This window comes from Lissotriton vulgaris, chromosome 6 (genome assembly GCF_964263255.1).
Source record: "Lissotriton vulgaris chromosome 6, aLisVul1.2, whole genome shotgun sequence".
Lineage (NCBI taxonomy): Eukaryota > Metazoa > Chordata > Amphibia > Caudata > Salamandridae > Lissotriton > Lissotriton vulgaris.
Genome location: NC_141694.1, coordinates 540,590,255 through 540,608,562, shown reverse-complemented (window position 1 = coordinate 540,608,562; position 18,308 = coordinate 540,590,255). Strand labels below are relative to the sequence as shown.

Here is an 18,308-nt window from a genome sequence, read left to right as displayed (position 1 = left end):
TGTTGTGACCCGCTTGGGTTTTTAAGTCCTTAATTTTGAGTCATAGTTACTCACTTTGCCCATATTCCATACCCTGTTTCACAGATACAGCTCCTACTGACGGATATTCAGGTATTTCTGATCCTTACTACCCCTTTTTTCCAGAAGACCCGTCGCTCTGCCCTCTTTGTTTTCCTTTTTCCTTTCCTTTTCTATCCTTATTTGCACAAGATGCTCTCTTATTTACTGTTATTTACCGAAGTAGAACATGTTTCGAGAGATGTTTTCTTTGCAGGACACAACGAAGAGAAGACTGTTAGCTACAAGCTGTTGATATGATTTTTTGTTTTGTCTCTGTTTTTCCCTTTTCCACCACAGGTCAAAGTGTTGTATTACTCTTTCCATAGCGACTACATCCTAATGTTGTGTTGTTTTACATGGTATATGTGATTCTTATTTCCTCATTTATTCCTTCCATTGAAGACATTTTTGTTTCTATGAACACATTCACCTCACTTCATGCACTTATTGAGTTTTTATTGAGGACTAGCTTTTGATTGGTTTTGAAGGATTTCTGCCTTGCTCCCTTCAGTGACATTACCATACCATGCCTGCATCTGTTTTCCATCTTTTTCCATCCCTACCTCTACCCTGTTTTAATGCCTTCTTTTCCTCTCTTGGTTTAGTAATGCTTTTCCGCACCTATTTTTTTATTGGCTCAGTGATTTTTTGATATGTTCTCTAATTAATGAAGCAACCATGATACACATCCACGAATGTTGGTTTGTTATTTCCTTTGAAGGTTTGGAGTCACATAACGTGTCTTTCACATCTTTTCCTTTGGTTTCCGCTCACAGGAGATGTTCTTTCCATCAACTTTGGTTTTTGTTTTCATTTTTGCTTTGTATGCATTTATTTTATGAAACCCTTACTATATCATTTCAACTTTGTATCACCCCCAGCCCTGAAGAGTCACGGGTAATTCCCGATTGACGAAACACGTGTCGGCTGGTTTCATGTTCTTTGACTCTCCTCTTGAAAGAGGACCTTGTTCACCTATAAAAGCATGCAGTAAAACCTATTGACTTTCGATCTTATTTCTCGTACGGATTGTTTACTTTAAAGGAACTCTTTTACATGTGCTCTGGACTTTGTTTACAATGGCAGCAAGGTGTAGTCTGATAGACGTGTAGGCTTTGAAGGTGTAATAGGTATCCTATGATGTGTTGAATAGACACATCTAAAGCATTTATGTGGTTGTTTTGACAGTATATCACAAACCGTTTCCACTTAGCAGCATTATATGCTCTAGTAGTGGGAGGTCTAGCTTCTTTAATAACGTTCATACATTCTGGAGGAAGGTTGAGGTAACCAAACTCTATGACTTCAGGAGCCAGATCGCTAGGTTGAGCTGAGCTGGGTCCGGGTGTCTGATCTCTCCATGGTTCTGTGTTAATAGGCGTGAAGATAGTTTCTGGTGTGGTACCACAGATAGTTGCAGCAGTGTGGTGTACCTCGGTTGTCTGGCCCAAGTTGGAGCAACTAGAATTAGTGTTAGGGAATGTTGCTGTAGCTTGCGTACCACTAACGGAAGTAGTGGGAGCGAAGGAAAAGCGCTGATGTGGAGTAACTTTTGTTGCGGTGTCCACCTGCCTTGCATGGTGTGATGCAGTAGGTGAGCACCTCAGCCGGAGAGCGATGCGTCCGCTGTCATGATTATTTGAGGAACTGGCTCTAGAAACGGTCGGCCCTTTGAAAGGTTTTTGGTGCTCCACCATTGCAGAGAGCGAGGAGTCCGATTGTCTACCAACACTAGGTCTGCTAATTTACCACAAGCCTGGTTCCATTGGAGTGCTAGGCACTCTTAAAGTGGACGCATTTGCAGTCTTGCGTGAGGTACTATAAATATGCAAGATGCCATCATTCCTGTGAGCTGCATGAACACTCAAGCTGGAAGCGAGTGTTGTAGTTTGAATCTTGTTAGGAGAGTTTGTACACTTGTTATTCTGGCTGGAGAGGGATAGGCTAGTGTTAGTTGGGTGTTTATTGTAGCGCTGAGATATTCTTGTATGTGTGAAGGTTGCAGATGTGACTTGGTGTGATTTACTGTGAATCCCAAGTCGTGTAGCAGTTGAATGGTAGCGTGAGTGTGTTGTACACACTGGCTGTATGAGCTGACTTTTATGAGCCAGTCGTCTAGGTATGGGAAGACGTGAATATGCTGTCTTCGTAAGTGTGCTGCTACCACTGCTAGGCATTTGGTAAACAATCTTGGTGCTGTTGTGACTCCGAATGGGATCACTTTGAACTGTTAGTGCTGCCCGTCCAGCACAAATCTGAGATATTTTCTGTGCGCTGTGTGGATAGGAATGTGAAAGTAGGCGTCCTTGAGATCTAGAGTGACAAGGAATTCGTTATGTAACAGGAGCGGAAGGACTTGTTGGAGTGTGACCATATGAAAATGATCCCACTGTATGTAAATGATTAGAGGTCTGAGGTCTAGAATAGGTCTTAGAGATCCGTCCTTCTTTGGGATTAAGAAATATAGGGAGTATACTCCTTTGTTTTGCTGATGCATTGGGACTATTTCTATTTTTGTGCAGGAGGTATATCACTTCCTGCCTGAGCAGTGACAAATGTCCCTGTGACATTGGACGCTGCCTGGGTGATATGTTTGGGGGGGGGGTGGATGTTAGTTCTAGACAGTAACCTGACTGAATTATTTGAAGCACCCAACTGTCTGATGTGATGTTTTCCAAGGCTGGCAAGTGTTGTAGTCTTCCCCCGACAGGAGTGAAATGGGGCGGGGGAAGGGGAGGAAAGTCATTGGGCAGGGGTAGAGGCAGAGCGGGAGGAGTTGTTTTTACCTCTGCCCTTATTGTTGTTACCTCTGTAACCACCCCTTTGGTAGCCCCTACTATAGGTGGATTGTGTGGGGGTAGAAGGTGTGTCTGAAGAGTATCTCCTGGTGACGCCTCTGTAAGATGAGTGGCAAAATGAACGTCTGGGAGCCTGCGACTGCAGGGCTCCCACAGATTTGGCTGTATCTGTATCCTTTTTCATCTTTTCAAGGGATTCATCTACATTGGGTCCGAATAAGTGTTGCTCATCGAAAGGTTGGTTAAGTATAGCACTTTGGACTTCAGGTTTGAACCCTGAGATGCGTAGACAGGCCTGTCTACGCAACAAAACACTGGTGTTAACTGCTCTGGAGGCAGTGTCTGCGGCATCAAGTGCACAACGAATGGAGGTGTTTGTAATATTTTCCCTTCTTGGATAAGCTCATTTGCTCTATCTTTGTACGTATCAGGGAGATGCTGCATTAACAATTCTAATTCGTCATAATGTGCCCTGTCATATCTTGCCAATAATGCTTGTGTATTGGCAATACGCCACATGTTTGCTGCTTGAGACGCAGTTATTTTCACCGATGTGTCAAGGAGCTTAGACTCCTTATCTGGTGGGGGAGCTTCACCTGATGTTTGTGAATTTGCTCTTTTGCGTGCATTGGAAACCACACGCGAGTCTAGTGGTACTGGGCCTTTAATATATGCTGGGTCTGAAGGGGCAGCTTTATATTTCTTCTCTATTTGTGGGTTTATGACCCGAGTTCTAACTGGGTCTTTGAAGGCTTCAGGAGCATGCTTAATCACTCCTTTAAGCATGGGTAAAATAGATGAGGACCTTTGTGCATTATCAAAGGTATCCATGGGGAACTCTTCATCTACAGGGTCTGTATGCATGCCCACCCCATGATACTACGCAGCTCTGTGTACTAATTGATTGAAGCCCATAGGGTCTTCTGATGGGGAAGGTCTAGAGGGGTATATGTCGTCCTGAGAGACATTTGGGATGTCTGGGGTGTTATAATCATCCCACGGGTCAGGTGAGCCTTGAGGAATAGATGGATCATCTGCATTACCCCCTACACCATCAGACATATCATCCCTGTTGTCATCATCTGATATGATAGAGGATGTAGGGGAATGTTGTGGTAGGCACACAGGTAGTAATGGCATAGGTGGAGGAGAAGGGGAAGGAACTTTTAGAGGAGAGGTAGCCGTGTCCTTCTTTTTTGGATGAGGAGTCGGTGCAGGGGTATCTAGTGTTTGTTTTTTTTTAACTTAGAGTTAATCGACCAGTGATTGGATTTTTAACCAGAGTCTTTTGTGCAGGGTCTGGGTGAAATAAGTCCTCTGCAGGAGGCCGATCTTTTTTTGTGGAGGGAGGTTTCGGCACCGAAGTAGCTTCTTTTGGTTTTTTGGCAATGTCAATAACAGGAGAAGCAGGAGTCTTTTCCGACTCCGATGGTTTTTTCAGCTCCGATGGTTTATTCGGCTTCGATGATTTTCCCGGTACCAGTACATTTATGGGATCCGATGGTTTTTTCGGTTCCAGTGGTCTTTTTGAATCCGAAGCGTGTTTGCTTGGTTCCGACCTGGGTTTCGGTGCCGAGGGACTAGCGGTTTGCTTCGGCGCCGATTGTTTCGATGCTGGCGTGGTAGGTGATGTTGTCTTTTTCGGTGCCGGTAGGAGTGCACCGGCACCGTGGGGAGGCTGACTCGAGCCTGAGTCGCTGGGCCCGAAGGTGGGGAAGTAAAAGCAGCGTCTCAGTGTGCACCTGAGCCCGAAGGCGAGGGTGTGACCAGAGCCTTTTTTGGGTGTGTCGAGGAAGGGTCGGGTCGACATTCTTACTTACGACCCGCTGTGCTGGTGTGATATCCTCAACTTTGGAATCTTCTGCCTCGGAGCTGCTGTCGACGCCATGTTGTTCTGGGACATCGACGCCCTCTGCCAAGATGTCGTCTGGAATCGGAGCTGAAGATCGAGCCATTGTTCTCCTAGCTCTTCGGTCCCGGATCGTCTTCTTGGAGCGGAAGGAGGCACAAGCGGAATAGTCTCTGGCCTCGTGCTCTGGGGAGAGGCAAAGGTTACACACCTCATGAAGGTCGGTGTGGGGAAACTGCGACCCACATTGAGGACACTTTTTAAATGGTGTCCTTTCCATGAGCTGGAGTCGAGGCCTAGTTAGGCCCGAAGTCCGTCGTCGACGACCGGAATCAAAATCTTCGATGTTGAAGAGTAGCGTCGACTGGAAACACGTTCAAAACTAAATTCTGGAAGCTGGTGAGGATTGCGCGTCGAAGGAAATCAGTTCCAACACGGAGCGCTGGAAACACATCCGAGCCCGGTGGTGGAAAAAAACCAATCTGGGGATGGAGCTGATGCCCATGCGCAGTATGATCCAAAGGAGGGAGTCACCTGTCCTGTGACTTCCAAAGACTTTTCTACAACAAAAACAAACTGCAAACATCCAGGCCCAACACTAGGTGGCTGTGATCGTGGGGGTGCCGCAGGCTGGAAAAGCAGGCAAGGAGGCCGGATATAGTGGGCTATGCCGGTGTTTTATTTCACACAAGGCAGAAAACAGTTGCGTAACAAACAAAAGAAAGGGTTCCAATGGAGGGTGTCCGGGTCCTCTTCGGGTCTTGGGTCCGGGTTCCTATCTTCGGGGGTAGGTGGGGGAGGTCCAGAATCGGGGAGGATCCTCGGAGGGCAATAAGAAGAAAGAAAAGAAAGGTACCGTTAGTCCTGTTTGGGACTCTGGTGAGTCTTGTACCAGTTACCGTAACCCGGGTAGTGAGGGATGGAAAGAAGACCATGATGAAGGGGCAAGGTATCGAGAGGGAAAGGGTAGGTACGAAGCGAGAGAGTGTCTGGTAGGGTCGTGAGGGGGAGGGCTATATACACAGTGCAGGGTGCTTTACAATTATTATACAGTGCAGCTATCACGACGCTGGTGGCTAAGAGAGGAATTTACGGGGTATTTACAGTGAGCACCTAGCGTCCTCTAAAGGTGGAATTACGGGTACTCACACGGTCCGCCGCAACTCTCCAGTGAGTCGCGGCCGCTCTTCAGCCACCTCCTGGGGACTCCACCAATCTTCCGTCCACACGTCTTCTTCGGGGTTCGTCTGCTCTCCTTCTTCAGCTCCAGTCCGAGTGTCCTGCCACAATGCTCCGACGGCGTTCTGGTCTCTGCGGACGGTTTTTCCTTGTTCTGGCGCTGCCACTGGGGAGGGACTTCCGGGGTCATATGCCTCGAACATAAATTAATTCACAAAATGGCATCTCATCTACAGGGTTGCTCACTCTCATCATCCTTCCCAGTGAGCCTCCTGGTTTAAATCTGCAGTCTGTCAGTCGGATCATTGTGATTATAACAGTAAATGCAGACGGGGCCCGGCCGCAGGGCTTAATCTCTGTCTGACTGTCTCCGATCTGATAGGGGCACCAGTAAATTTATAATGTTCACGGGTCACAGTATGTGACAGTTACCACAAGGCAGTGTTTATAATACTGCTACATCAATGAGTCAGCTGAAAAATTAATTAGGCTTCTGCTGTTGCCCGCGTTTCTTCAACTTAAAATGCGCAGCTCCTGCCCCTCCTTAACTCGCTGCTCTGACCGTAGCGGGGTGGAGGTGAGCGAATTCCGATTGTAACTTTAGCTGCGGCTGATTTTAACCGTTGTCAATGCAGGGCAAGCCAGACTGAAAGCTGCTGACACGCACCGCCAACCCTCTGCGGTAAAGATGGCTCATGGTTCCAATGTGGTATTGGATCCCACCTGCGCCAGTCAGCCAAATACAGGGCCAGAGAGGCTGGCTCACAAGTCAGGGTCACTGAGGGAGCGCCGGGGGGTCAGTTGCAGTGAGAGTAGGCACAGCAAGCTGCTGTGCTCACTGTTTGCAGCAGGACTGATGACACATCGGTGGCGGTAATATATCATGCAAATGAGAGCAAGCCTACTGGGCCGCAACCAGTGACAATCATGAATAATTATTAAGTAAATGCATGGGAGAGCAGGTAATCTATTAACTAAACTGTAATTATCAATTACATCTTTGTAAATACTTCTCCGCAGCTGCCCTGTATAGATTGTTGTTACAGTTTTGAGCAGTTAGTGTAGTATTGGGTACTGTAGTTCCGATTCTTATTTCCTATATCAGCATGTTCCTCAGCCTGGGCCCTCACTAAGTGTTGCAGTCGACAAGCCTGGCAATTCTAGAACTCTGCACTGAGTCCGGAGAGAGGCTGAGCTGGTGGTGTTTAGGGCAGGCGCTTCTCACATTGGCCTAGCTGTGCCACCGTGACCAGTTTTGCATTCAGAGCTCCTCATCAGCATTGTGACTGGGGGCAGATTAACTTCGCCACTGGCTGAGCCAGTGAGTGTAACAGACATAGACACTGTTCTCAAGGATACCGGCACCTGCATTATTATTATTTTTCCCGACCTAGGTGCACCAGTGTAGTGTTGTGACTTTACTAGAGACAGAAGTATTTATTATAAAATTAACCCTACCACAGTGATTTCGCACAGAGGAGAGGTTAAATGTCCCTGTTGAAAGCACTTGACTCTGCCAATGACGTACTGCATATTTCCCCATAAAACTACGATCAGTTTACAAGGGCACTAGGTTAGTGCCCTTTCATTGCTGTGATTTGGAGCCGTTTTAAGATTTTCTTAGAGTTTCTTGGGTGTTATTTATTATGTTTATACATTTCCCTTGTCATTACTGCTTGATTTTGCTCCGTGAGAAAAGTGTCACTCATAGTGGTTGAAATGTCACTCATAATTATACTGAAATAAAAAAATGTCACACATAGCAATCTGAAACCTTGGCATCAATGGCCTTTTGGGATGAAACATCCCAAAAGGCTTTTTCCATTCACAAACGGGCCGATTCTGAGAATCGGCCCATATGCGAATGGGAAAATGGCTTCATACATATGCCCAATAATTACAAGAGCAGCCATCTGGTAAAAACCTACAACTGAGACGAAGCAGATAGATATTTATAATAGCTTTTTACGTACTGTGTCTCCCATTCACAAACATTTCAGCGTACGCATGAAGACTGGCCTGTGGCCTTCCGTCAGTGTGTTTTTTAATTTGTTCTTACCCAGACTAGAGGTGATTGAGGAGGAAAGCTTGACGTAGGGCTTGTTTGTCTTGGCCGTGTAGGGCGAGGGCGCCTTCCCAGGAACGGTTGAGATGGAGCTGGAGGAGGAGGATCGCCGCATGCCTGGGGATCTGATTAGGCTTTCACGCAGTTGACGTAAGGCGTCCTGGAAATAGGTGTGCAGGGCCAAGCAAGCCTGTATCCTGCAGCCAAGTTTGGAGACACAAACTGAGTCAATTGGATCAAAAATGAAGGCCATTAACATTAAGGACCGTATGAGGGCAGCTCGCAGGTATGTTACGGCTGTCGGGGAAGGGGGCACAGAAACTTTGTGACCATTTAATGTTCCTGTTAATGCATATAAATATGACTACATATGTTTATTTCACAAACTTCATTCTTAGTCAGTGGAAATATAACAGTGATCTTTCTGACACTCAAAAGGTAGTAGTGTTCTCTTACACAAAGATAAGAGATGGAATTGCACATCCACTAGACAGTTTGCAGTGTATATATAGAAAGTTTTAGTCAGTCAGAGAGTTCTTCACTGTTGTTGGGTTGCTATTATGGTCTTCCCGGTACCCACTACCCAAAGAGTACCAATGGTTGCAACAAAAAGTTGTACACACAAAATTAAGACAGTTTGGAAGACATGTGCAGCACACCCTTATGTTTACAGTAACGGTCAATATCAAGAACTTAGCTATATGAAGCCAGTTTTTCATCTATTTATCTCATTTCACGCAAGTTATCTTTTCAATGTACAAGTAATTTCAGACAGAAAAGCAGAGTCCACGTCAATGAGTATCTTCAAATGGTGTTTTTTTCCTTTTATTATTTTCGTTTCTTTTCTTTTTTGGTATTCAATCCAGACAAAATTTTTCCAATTCAGACAAAACTGCCAACATTTGTTTTGTCTACCCATAGACTTTGTCAAGGCACGTGGTGTAATATAAGTACATCAAAACAGAAGCCCAGCGGCTCGGATGTAGTAAATTGGTACGACTTGACTTAGGTGCTATCGTCAATTTGTGAGATCTCAACGTTTTTTTAGGCTGTGGAATATTAAAGATCCACGGGACCATGCAGACCGTAACCCAATCAGGTGATAAAACCAGTTTTCAAACTTAATTGCCACCTCGCATGAAAAGGGGTGGTAAAAGTATCATTCCTCCTGTGTAAGACAGGAGGAATGACACGCGCTGAAGGATAGAATTTTTTGGTTGCTCTGCTAACTTTCCGGATTTGAACTTATCAAGGTCAAAATGCCGTCAGCCTATAACTACTAGTGGAGCTCATCATACATAGGTCCTTAAGATTATTATCATTGGATCAAATATACGTACAACCTATTAGGTGTTTCCCACCCCTTTTCATGCGAGGTGGCAATTAAGTTAGAAAACTGTTTATATCTCCTGATTGGGATACTCCTGAAGATACTCATTGACGTGGACTCTGCTTTTCTGTCTGAACTTACTTGTACATTGAAAAGATAACTTGCGTGAAATTAGATAAATAGATGAAAAACTGGCTTCATAGATCTAAGTTCTTGACATTGACCATTACTGTAAACATAGGGGTGTGCTGCACATGTCTTCTAAACTGTCTTAATCTTTCTTTTTTTTTTTGATCAAATATATTTTTATTGAGTTCCACAAAGCAATGTCATACATACAATATTCGAAGAAACAAAAGTCTATGTCGTGGCGCCCGTCCCCGACCCTGCTGCGCACCCCATTGTGCGTCCATGAAGTGAGGCAGGTCCGGGTGCCCGAGTATGTTTGCTTGGCGGGGGGTACGCCCCCCTGCGACCGTCAGAACTCTTTTCCACCAACCCCCCAACAGGCCCTCCCCCCCAACCAACCCCAACTGTGTCCCACCCCTCCAACAACCCCCGACCCCCCCGACCTCCCCCCTCCCGCCCGGTGTGTTCCTTGTAGCGCTTAAAGGTGGTTGTACGGTGTATAGGCTAGACTTTGTGTTCCACTCTGGTCTTTTCATCTCTAAACCCTTCCGCCAGTTTCAGGACCCGGAGATACCTCGGGCATGTAAGCTCCGTAAATTCTTGGGAAAGTAGAGAGATGAGTGGTCGCCAAGTTTCTCTGAAAGTTTCGGAGGACTGAGTAAGCGAGGCCTGTATCCTTTCCATCCCCATGATGTACCATAACCGGTGTAACCACCCCGTGTGTGTGGGCTGCCTAGTGGACCCCCATAGTGACAAGATGTGCTGCGTCGCTGCCCCCATTGCCAGTCCCATCTGTTTTCCCCTCAAGGACTTGAGTGGGAACGTCAGGTCGTTCGGCAGTCCAAGAACAGCATAAGCTGGGAATCGTGGAATGTCGGTGTCAAAGTGAGTGTCTATGTCCTTGAGTACCGCCGTCCAATATTCCTGTACCGCGGGACAGTCCCACAAGATGTGTAGCATGGTCCCCGTGTGCCCGCACCCTCTCCAACATTTAGGGTCTTTGCTCGGGTTCCCCTGGTGTAGACGCTCAGGGGTCAAGTGCCAGTAGTAGGCGATCTTGACCGCCGCCTCCCTGCTAGCGGTATTCCTGGCCGTGTGATGAGCACGGTGGTATACGTCTCGCCATTCTTTAGCTGAAAGAGTGCGCCCCAGTTCCCTTTCCCAGCGCCTCTGCCCAGCAGATTTCTCCGTAGGGGGGGGTGGGGACAGCATCTGATATAATTCAATGATGGACCTTGTGTCTGACGTTTTGGTCATGATCCAACGCTCATAGGGGGTGAGGGGGCGGCGAGCCAAAGGCGCCACGTCGGCGTGTGTCAGCCAGTGCCTAAGCTGGAAGTACTGGTAGCGGAGTGGCTTATCCAGTGAGTAGTTTGCTATCACGGCGTCCCATGTCATGAAGCCCTCCATGTCGAATAGGTGGCCCGCGGAGCGACATTCGGATTGTCGCCATTGCGGGAATGAGCTCGGGGATCTGCCAGGGGGGAACGCCGGATTGTCCAGCAGAGGCGTCATGGGGGGAGGGAAAGGTCGTCAGGCCCCTCGGGACCGCGGTCGCATCCCACACTTGCAAAAGGGTCCTGGTGATAGGGGATCTTTTGAGGTACGGTGGTCTGTCCGGGCGCGCCAGGTAGGGAACCTTCCAGAGGGGCAGGCCCGCCATGGCCCTGTCCTGGAACAGCCAGTGCTTCTCCGAAGTCGGCCGGGACCACTCCAGGAGGAATCTAAGCTGAGCCGCTTGGAAGTAGCGCTTCAGGTCCGGAACCCCCAAACCCCCCTCTGCTGTTGTCCTTATGGCCAGGTCGCACCGCAGCCTGGACCTTTTATTCGCCCAAACATAATGGTGCAGGGCATCCTGTAGTTTCTTCAGCATCCCCAGTGGGGGAGTGACAGGGATGGTCTGGAATACGTAAAGGATCTTGGGCAACAGGGACATTTTTATGGCCGCCACCCGAACCCAGCCACGAAAGCGGCTGTTGCTTCCACCTCGTAATGTCTCCCTGAACGCGCGACAGCAGCTTGGTGTAATTAAGGTCGACCGTTTGAACGGTCGCCGGCGTCAGGTCTATCCCCAGGTACTGCACGGTGGTGCTGACCTCAAGCCCCCCTATGTGCAGCGATGCCCTGTTAGCTGGTCGGGTATTGCTACCTAGCGGCAGGACGACGGACTTCTGGACGTTCATTTTGAAGCCCGACACAGCCCCGAATGCGGTCATTTCCGATAGGAAGGCCGGCAGAGAGACCCGTGGGTTATCCACCGCCACCAGAATGTCGTCCGCGTAGAGGCTGATGGTTTGCTCCACTCCTCCGAACTTGATCCCGGCTATGGCACGATTGTCCCGAACCCGCTGGGCAAATGGCTCGATATAAAGGGCGAATAGGAGCGGCGAGAGGGGGCAGCCCTGTCGCGTGCCTCTCTGGATGTCGAACGGCTTAGAGCTGACCCCGTTGACTTTGATGGTCGCCTTCGGGGACGTGTAGCATCCCGCCACCCAGGAGCGGAAGCGCGGGCCCACGCCGAACTTGACCAGCGTCTGTTCCAGGAACCTCCAGTCCACCCTGTCGAACGCCTTCTCGGCGTCCACCGAGAGCAGTGCAGCGTCCGAGGCGTTGGCGTGAGCTTTGTCTATGACATGCATAATGCGCTTCGTATTATCCGCGCATTGCCTGGAGGGGACGAAGCCCGCTTGGTCAGGGTCGATGACGCCCGGAAGGCACGGGCCCAACCGGGAGGCCAGAATGCCCGTGAAGAGCTTAAGGTCCACGTTGAGGAGCAAAATCGGCCTGTACGCAGTGCAGCGTGAGGGGTCTTTGCCCGGCTTCGGAAGGACTACGACTTCTGCCTCCAACATCTCCCTCGGGATGGAGCCCTGGCCCTCGAATGAGTTGAACAGCTTTGTAAGGACTGGTGCCAGGAGGGGGCAAAAGGTTTTATAAAAGCCCGCGGAGAAGCCGTCCGGGCCCGGAGCTTTCAAGGGTTTAAGACGGGCAATGGCCGCTACGACCTCCTCCAGGCGGAAGGGGGCATCTAACGCTGCGGAGTTCACGTCGTTAAGGGCGGTGACCTCAATAGACTCCAGGTAAGTCTTCCCCGCCTCCTCCCCCACGGTCCGATCGGCGGCATACAGCTGCTCATAGAAAGTCCGGAATGCCTCCGCTATGCGGTCATCCTCTCGGACCTCGCCGCCATCGTCTCCGCGTATCACAGGGATCTGGGAGCGGACGGTTTTGGCCTTGAGTTTGCTAGCCAGCAGGCGGCCCGTCTTGTCTCCCCCCACGTAGTACGTGTGGCGGAGGCGGAGTGCCGCGTATTCCGCCCTGTCCAGGTCTAGACTCGCCAGTTGCGCCCTGACCGCTTTCAGTTTGCGCCAAATCCGGGGGGCTCCCGTCCGACTGTGAACCCGCTCCAATTCTAGCACCTGCGTCTCCAGGTCCCGTCTCCGATCTTTTCGCTCCTTATTTTCTGCTGCGGCGATCGCCATGATTTCGCCCCTAATGACCGCCTTAAGCGCCCCCCACAATGTCGCCTGGGTTACCTCTCCCGTGTCGTTCTGGTCCAAATAAGTGGTGATGCTTTGGGACAGTTGCTGCACGACTCCCTTACGGGCCAGTATACTTTCCCTGAGTCGCCACTTGCCCCTATGTGGAGGAGTACGCGGGACGGTCAGTTGGAGGGTCACCGCGTCGTGATCTGAAAGTGCCGCCGGTGTAATGTCAATGTCCCGAACCATGGGAATTATGTCAGCCGAACCCAGGAAGTGGTCTAGTCTAGCATATGTGTGGTGCACATGAGAGTAAAAGGTGTATCCCGGGGCAGTGTGATGTTTGTCCCGCCAGATGTCAGTCAGCCCCCTGTCCCCTAACCACTGCTTCCCTGTCACCGACAGCGCTCCGGAGTCCCCAAACCTCCTCCCAGACCTATCCTTCTCATTGTCCATGACCAGGTTCAAGTCCCCTCCCACCAGTACCAGTCTCAGATCGCCCGAAAGCGCTTCAGACAGCGCACCTTTCAAGAAAACCTCCTGTTTGGTGTTGGGTGCATAAATGGAGCCCAACGTGAAGGAAGAGGTACCTACGTGTATCGTGTGTGCCAAGAGCCTGCCCCTGATTTCGGCCACCTTATTCCCAACCCGCCCTTTGAAGTGCCTGGCCACTAGTATAGCTACACCCGCTTTCTTTTCGCCGGTCGCGGAGTAGAATTGGTGAGGGAAGGCCCTAGCTTTCATGCGGTGCCAGTCTTTCGCCAACAGGTGCGTTTCCTGTAACAGACATATTTCAGCCCCAGAACGCTCAAGGAAGGAGATGACTGCCCTTCTTTTGATGGGGTTATTGAGTCCCTTGACATTAAGTGAGAGGATACTTATGCTATCAGCAGCCATGAGTATGCGTGCGTCCCATCCGCCTTGACCCAGACCCCCAGCCAACCCAACCCCTGGTACCAAATGCCAATCGATAGTGAACACACCGAGCTCCCCCCCTCTCATCCTCCCGAGCCCCAACTCCCCCCCCAACATTCCCCTTCACCCCTCCCCCCCCAACTGGCGAACATAGTCCCAGGCCAATCATGAGACAGTCTAGGCCTGTGGTAAATGAGTCAATGAGTGGGTGTGTGGCAGTGGCGGCTCATGGCCCCCCGACCCCCCCACCCATCCAGGAGCCAAAACTTATCTGATGTCGACCTTCGCCAGAATCCATTTAGGGGGCTGCGCCTGTGTCTTTGGATACTTCATGGATTGCTGCAGCCTGTTCCAGGGCCACCGTGTCCGGATCGGGCTTGAGAGGCTTCTTCCGCTGTCTGTCCCGCCGCACTGTCTGCCATCCGTCCCTCGACGTCCCGGGGGAGCCCGTCCCGGCCCCGGAGGACTGCCGGTCTGCCATGTCATCCTGGTGTGGGTCCTCATGGGGGATGCCTAGCACCGCACATGTGTCTCGTAGGGAACGCAGCTGGTGGAGGGCGCCATTCCACTTAAAGACCAGGCGGAACGGGTGTCCCCAGGAATACGGGACCCCCTCTTTACGCAGGAAAGTTGTGGCAACCCTAAACGCCCTCCGCTTTTGTAGGGTGGTCGCAGCCAAGTCCTGAAAAAGTTCCACATTGTGGTCCTGGAAGCGGAGGGGTTGCTTGTGACGAGCCTCCCTCAGGATGCGCTCCTTCAAGGGGTAGTCCGGCAGAAAGGCCAGAATGTCCGGCGGGGGGCCCTGGGTCCGGCGGGCCGGGCCCACTCGGTGGGCTCTGTCAATACGAACCGCGAAGTCCTCTCCTTCCCCCAGCACCATCCGGAAGAGCGCTTGCAGGTATCCCGCCATGTCGTCCCCCTCCGCCTTGAGCGGCACATTCCGGACTCGAATGTTATTGCGCCTGGAGCGGTTCTCCAGGTCCTCCGCGTGGGTCTGGAGATCCATTTGCTGGTCATGAAGGCGGACGATCTCCTGCCGAAGGAGTTCTATTTCCTCGCTTCGGGCCTGGCCTGAGAGCTCGTTGGCCGCTACTCTCTCCCCCAGTTCGTCGACGTCCCGTCAGAGTTCCTTGTACTCCCCGGTCATTTCCTGCCGGAAAGTTTGAATATCGTCTTTCAGGGAGGCGAAGAGGGTTTCCATGAACGCCTTGGTCGCCGGTGTCTCGCCCTCCGGTAGATCCTTCCCCTTGGGGGGGGGCCCCGGCGCCGGTTTGTCTGGGCTTTTATCGGGCTTGGGGGGTCCCTTGGCCAGCATCTCCGAGATGTTGCGGTTCCCTTTTCGGTTTGACATGGCTATCCCAGCCGTGGGCCTCAGCCTGGACAGGGCTCCGGGCGCTTCCGCGAGGTGCTCTGGTGTGCTCTGGCCGTAGTTTGGGAAGGCCGGTATCGCGTCCCAGGGGCCTCTCCCCTAGGCCATAGGCCTCAACCCCGCTGCTCTTCCTCGCCTGGGATATAGGGCCTGGCGCCCGCCTGGTATCCCTGGGCTGCAGTCCACCCGCTCGGCACTCCTCCTCCCAGGGCCCCCCGCCTCCTCGGGCCTCCCCAGAGTTGCAGTCGCGCCTCAGCCCCGCGCCATGTGTGCCTCCGGGGGGTCGCCTGTAGTGGGTGGGGGGGGGGATCCCCAGTCGCGTCCTCTATCGCTCCCCGGCCGCCCCCGGGGCGCCGCTCACCTCCACCTTAAGGGTGCCGGGCCCCTCCGCCACCCGAGGCCGATATGCCCCACCGGCCCGCGGCACAGCAGGGCCGCGCTTCCTCCGCTGGGCCCACGCCGGGGCCCCTCGTAGCTCCGAAGGCCGGCGGACCCGGCACCTCACAGTCCGCTGGGCCGCAGTCGGTAGCTGCAGGACTGCTCCTCTCGGCCCCCGCAGACACCGCAGGGGTCTTCACCAACTATCGTCCTGTGCCTGTAGCGCCGTGCGGGGTCCAACTCGCTTCCCGGCAGCAGCGCTGGTCCCCTTCGCCTCCGGCTGCAGCCAGGCTTCTCCGGCCCTCGGCGCCCACCTCCACTAGGCCCACGCCGGGGCCTCGCGTAGTTTCAGGGGCCGGCGGACCCGGCGCCTCGTACTCTCTCTCCTGTCCGCTCAAGCCTCCGCCCGGTGTTGCCGGGTGATGCCCCCGGGGCTCCGGAGTCGCTGTCGGGATCCCCGACTCCCCCACACTCGAGCCTTAGATGCCGCCGGGGGTCTCCCCGGGCCGCTCGGCCCCAGCGCTCGGGTCACTGCTGCCCGCGCCTGCCCCTCGCCGTCAGGCGGCTCCGTTTTTCGGCGTTCTGCGGCAGCCTCGAGCCTCGCCACCGACTCCGCTTCTGCCGCACTGCTCCCGGACCCTGTCCGCTGCTACTGGCCAGCTCGGTGAGGGCGAAGGTCCGCAAGGTTCCCTGGCGGGGGATCAGGCCCGGGGAGCCTCTGCGAGACACGTCTTACCGAGCCACCATCGTAGCCACGCCCCCGTCTTAATCTTTCTGACACTTAACCACAGCCCTAATTGGTCCTGAATATTTTTTTTTATTTTTTATGGTTTGAGGTTAAGTAATGATAAATAACCTGGCTTGCACGATGTGGGATTGCTGATATTGGTGTTCACTTTTTGAGGGCTAGAAATTGGTATTTTTGCAGAAATACATCAAATTAAGAGCCTTGCTTGTGTTTGCTTGCATTTCTGAACACCATACACCATGCGTGAGAACCAAGCAAGATGACTGCATAGCCAGAGGTCTGAGTTTGCAGGTTCATGCTACATAGTAGAATTAAGGCCAGAACCAACTTGAAGCATCTCTCGAGAGACCCTTCTCTCCAACAACCTTGACAACTGCAGTTCCCCATCACTGGGGGTTCCAAATACATTTTGCCAAAATGCAACTTATACAAAATCATTCTTATTCAAATGCTTATGCCCAGAGTACTCTTGTAGTATGGTACAAAGAGCTTATTTCTCACCATATGATCACTGTTCATTGGCTCCCTCTACACTAAGTACACATTTTCAAAAGCCTGTGCCTATGCTACCGGGCATGTCACCATAAAGGGCACAGGTTTCATTCACCACGTCTATTGAGGTATCGTTCACTGTGCTTTTATTTAGTTGGCAAGCCTTTTACATACTTGACCTAAAAATTCTCGAACTCTCTTTGTCTCTCTATGTGCCTGCTAACATATAGATTGTTATTAAGAAAATGCTAATAATTAAACTAAGTGTGAAGTAAGAGCTGACTGGCCTGGACATCAGTTTTCTGATGTTTATTTGGAAGGATGGGGGCTGTTTTTAGGATAGAAAACATTCTCAAGGTAACAAGCAACTTTCAACAAAATTATAGCCTATCTGAGGGATCACAGACTACTACAGTACAGGAAGGGAAATTACACATGAGTTTGACAGACCTGGAGGCACAGAATAAATTGTATAGCTCTTTAGGTTTACGAAGGAAAATGAATGAGATCACAGACTAGCTGTACTGCATAATAAAAACAAGCAGGGCAGACCTAATGCTGCTGCTCTTCAGGCAACCCTGCTAAGAGAAGGAAATTCGATGAGAGTAAGTGACAGACTTGCATAAGTACATAGTCTTAAGGATTATACATTGGAAGGTATTGGAAACAAATTCAAATTAGTTTGACTGCTTAGGGTTTTAGGAATAGGGTGGATAAAAGAAAAATGCTAGATTTCAAGGAGTAAATGAACATCTCAATATAACCAGGAAAAAAACATGTAATATTTCAATTTTGGGTAAGATTTGAAAAGTAAGAGTGTTAGACCGGTCACCCTTAGGGTGGTCTTCCCCCAAACCTTTTGCCTCCTCCTCCATTTTTCCTAGTCTTGTTTTCGCTGGCCTTAGGACTCTACTCACTTCAACACTGCTAACCAATACTACAGTGCTTGTGCTTTCTCCTCAAAACATGGTGATATTGGTTTAATACCAGTTGGCACATTTAATTTCCTTATAAGTCCCTAGTAAAGTGGTACTACATGTACACAGGGCCTGTAGATAAAATGCTGCTAGTGGGCCTGCAGTACTGGTTGTGCCATCCACTTAAGCAGCCCTTTAAATACGTCTCATGCATGCAATTGCAGAGCCTATGTGTGCAGTTTTAAACTGCCATTTAGGCCTGGCAAAATAAACCTTTTGCCAGGCCCAAACCTTCTTTTTTCATACATATAAACATATAAGGCACTCCTATGGTAGGCCCTGGATAGTGCAGAGGGAAAGATGCAATGTGTTTAAAAAGCAGGACTTGTACTTGTATGTTTTACATGCCCTGGTTAAAAAAACCTCTTCATGTTTTGTGTCTCTGGAATCACAATTTTAAATCCTAACTTATGGTGAAGTCGGATTTTACATTGCAATTCTGAAAATATGACTTTTAGAAAGTTTTTTTTTCTGGCCATAGCCATTTAGTGCCCATAGCCTGCCTTTGGTCACATGACTGGGTGTAGCTGACAGTTG

General features: G+C 50.6%; 1 protein-coding gene across 1 annotated transcript in view; it reads right to left on the bottom strand.

Moving 5' to 3' along the window:
- Positions 1 to 18,308, bottom strand: part of LOC147707531 (dynein axonemal heavy chain 5-like) — a 1,425,553-nt gene that overhangs the window by 1,319,469 nt on the left and 87,776 nt on the right. The window contains exon 5 of the mRNA XM_086925656.1: positions 7,946 to 8,148. Coding sequence (XP_086781782.1) covers positions 7,946 to 8,148 — 203 coding nt within the window. The remainder of the gene's footprint in view (positions 1 to 7,945; positions 8,149 to 18,308) is intronic.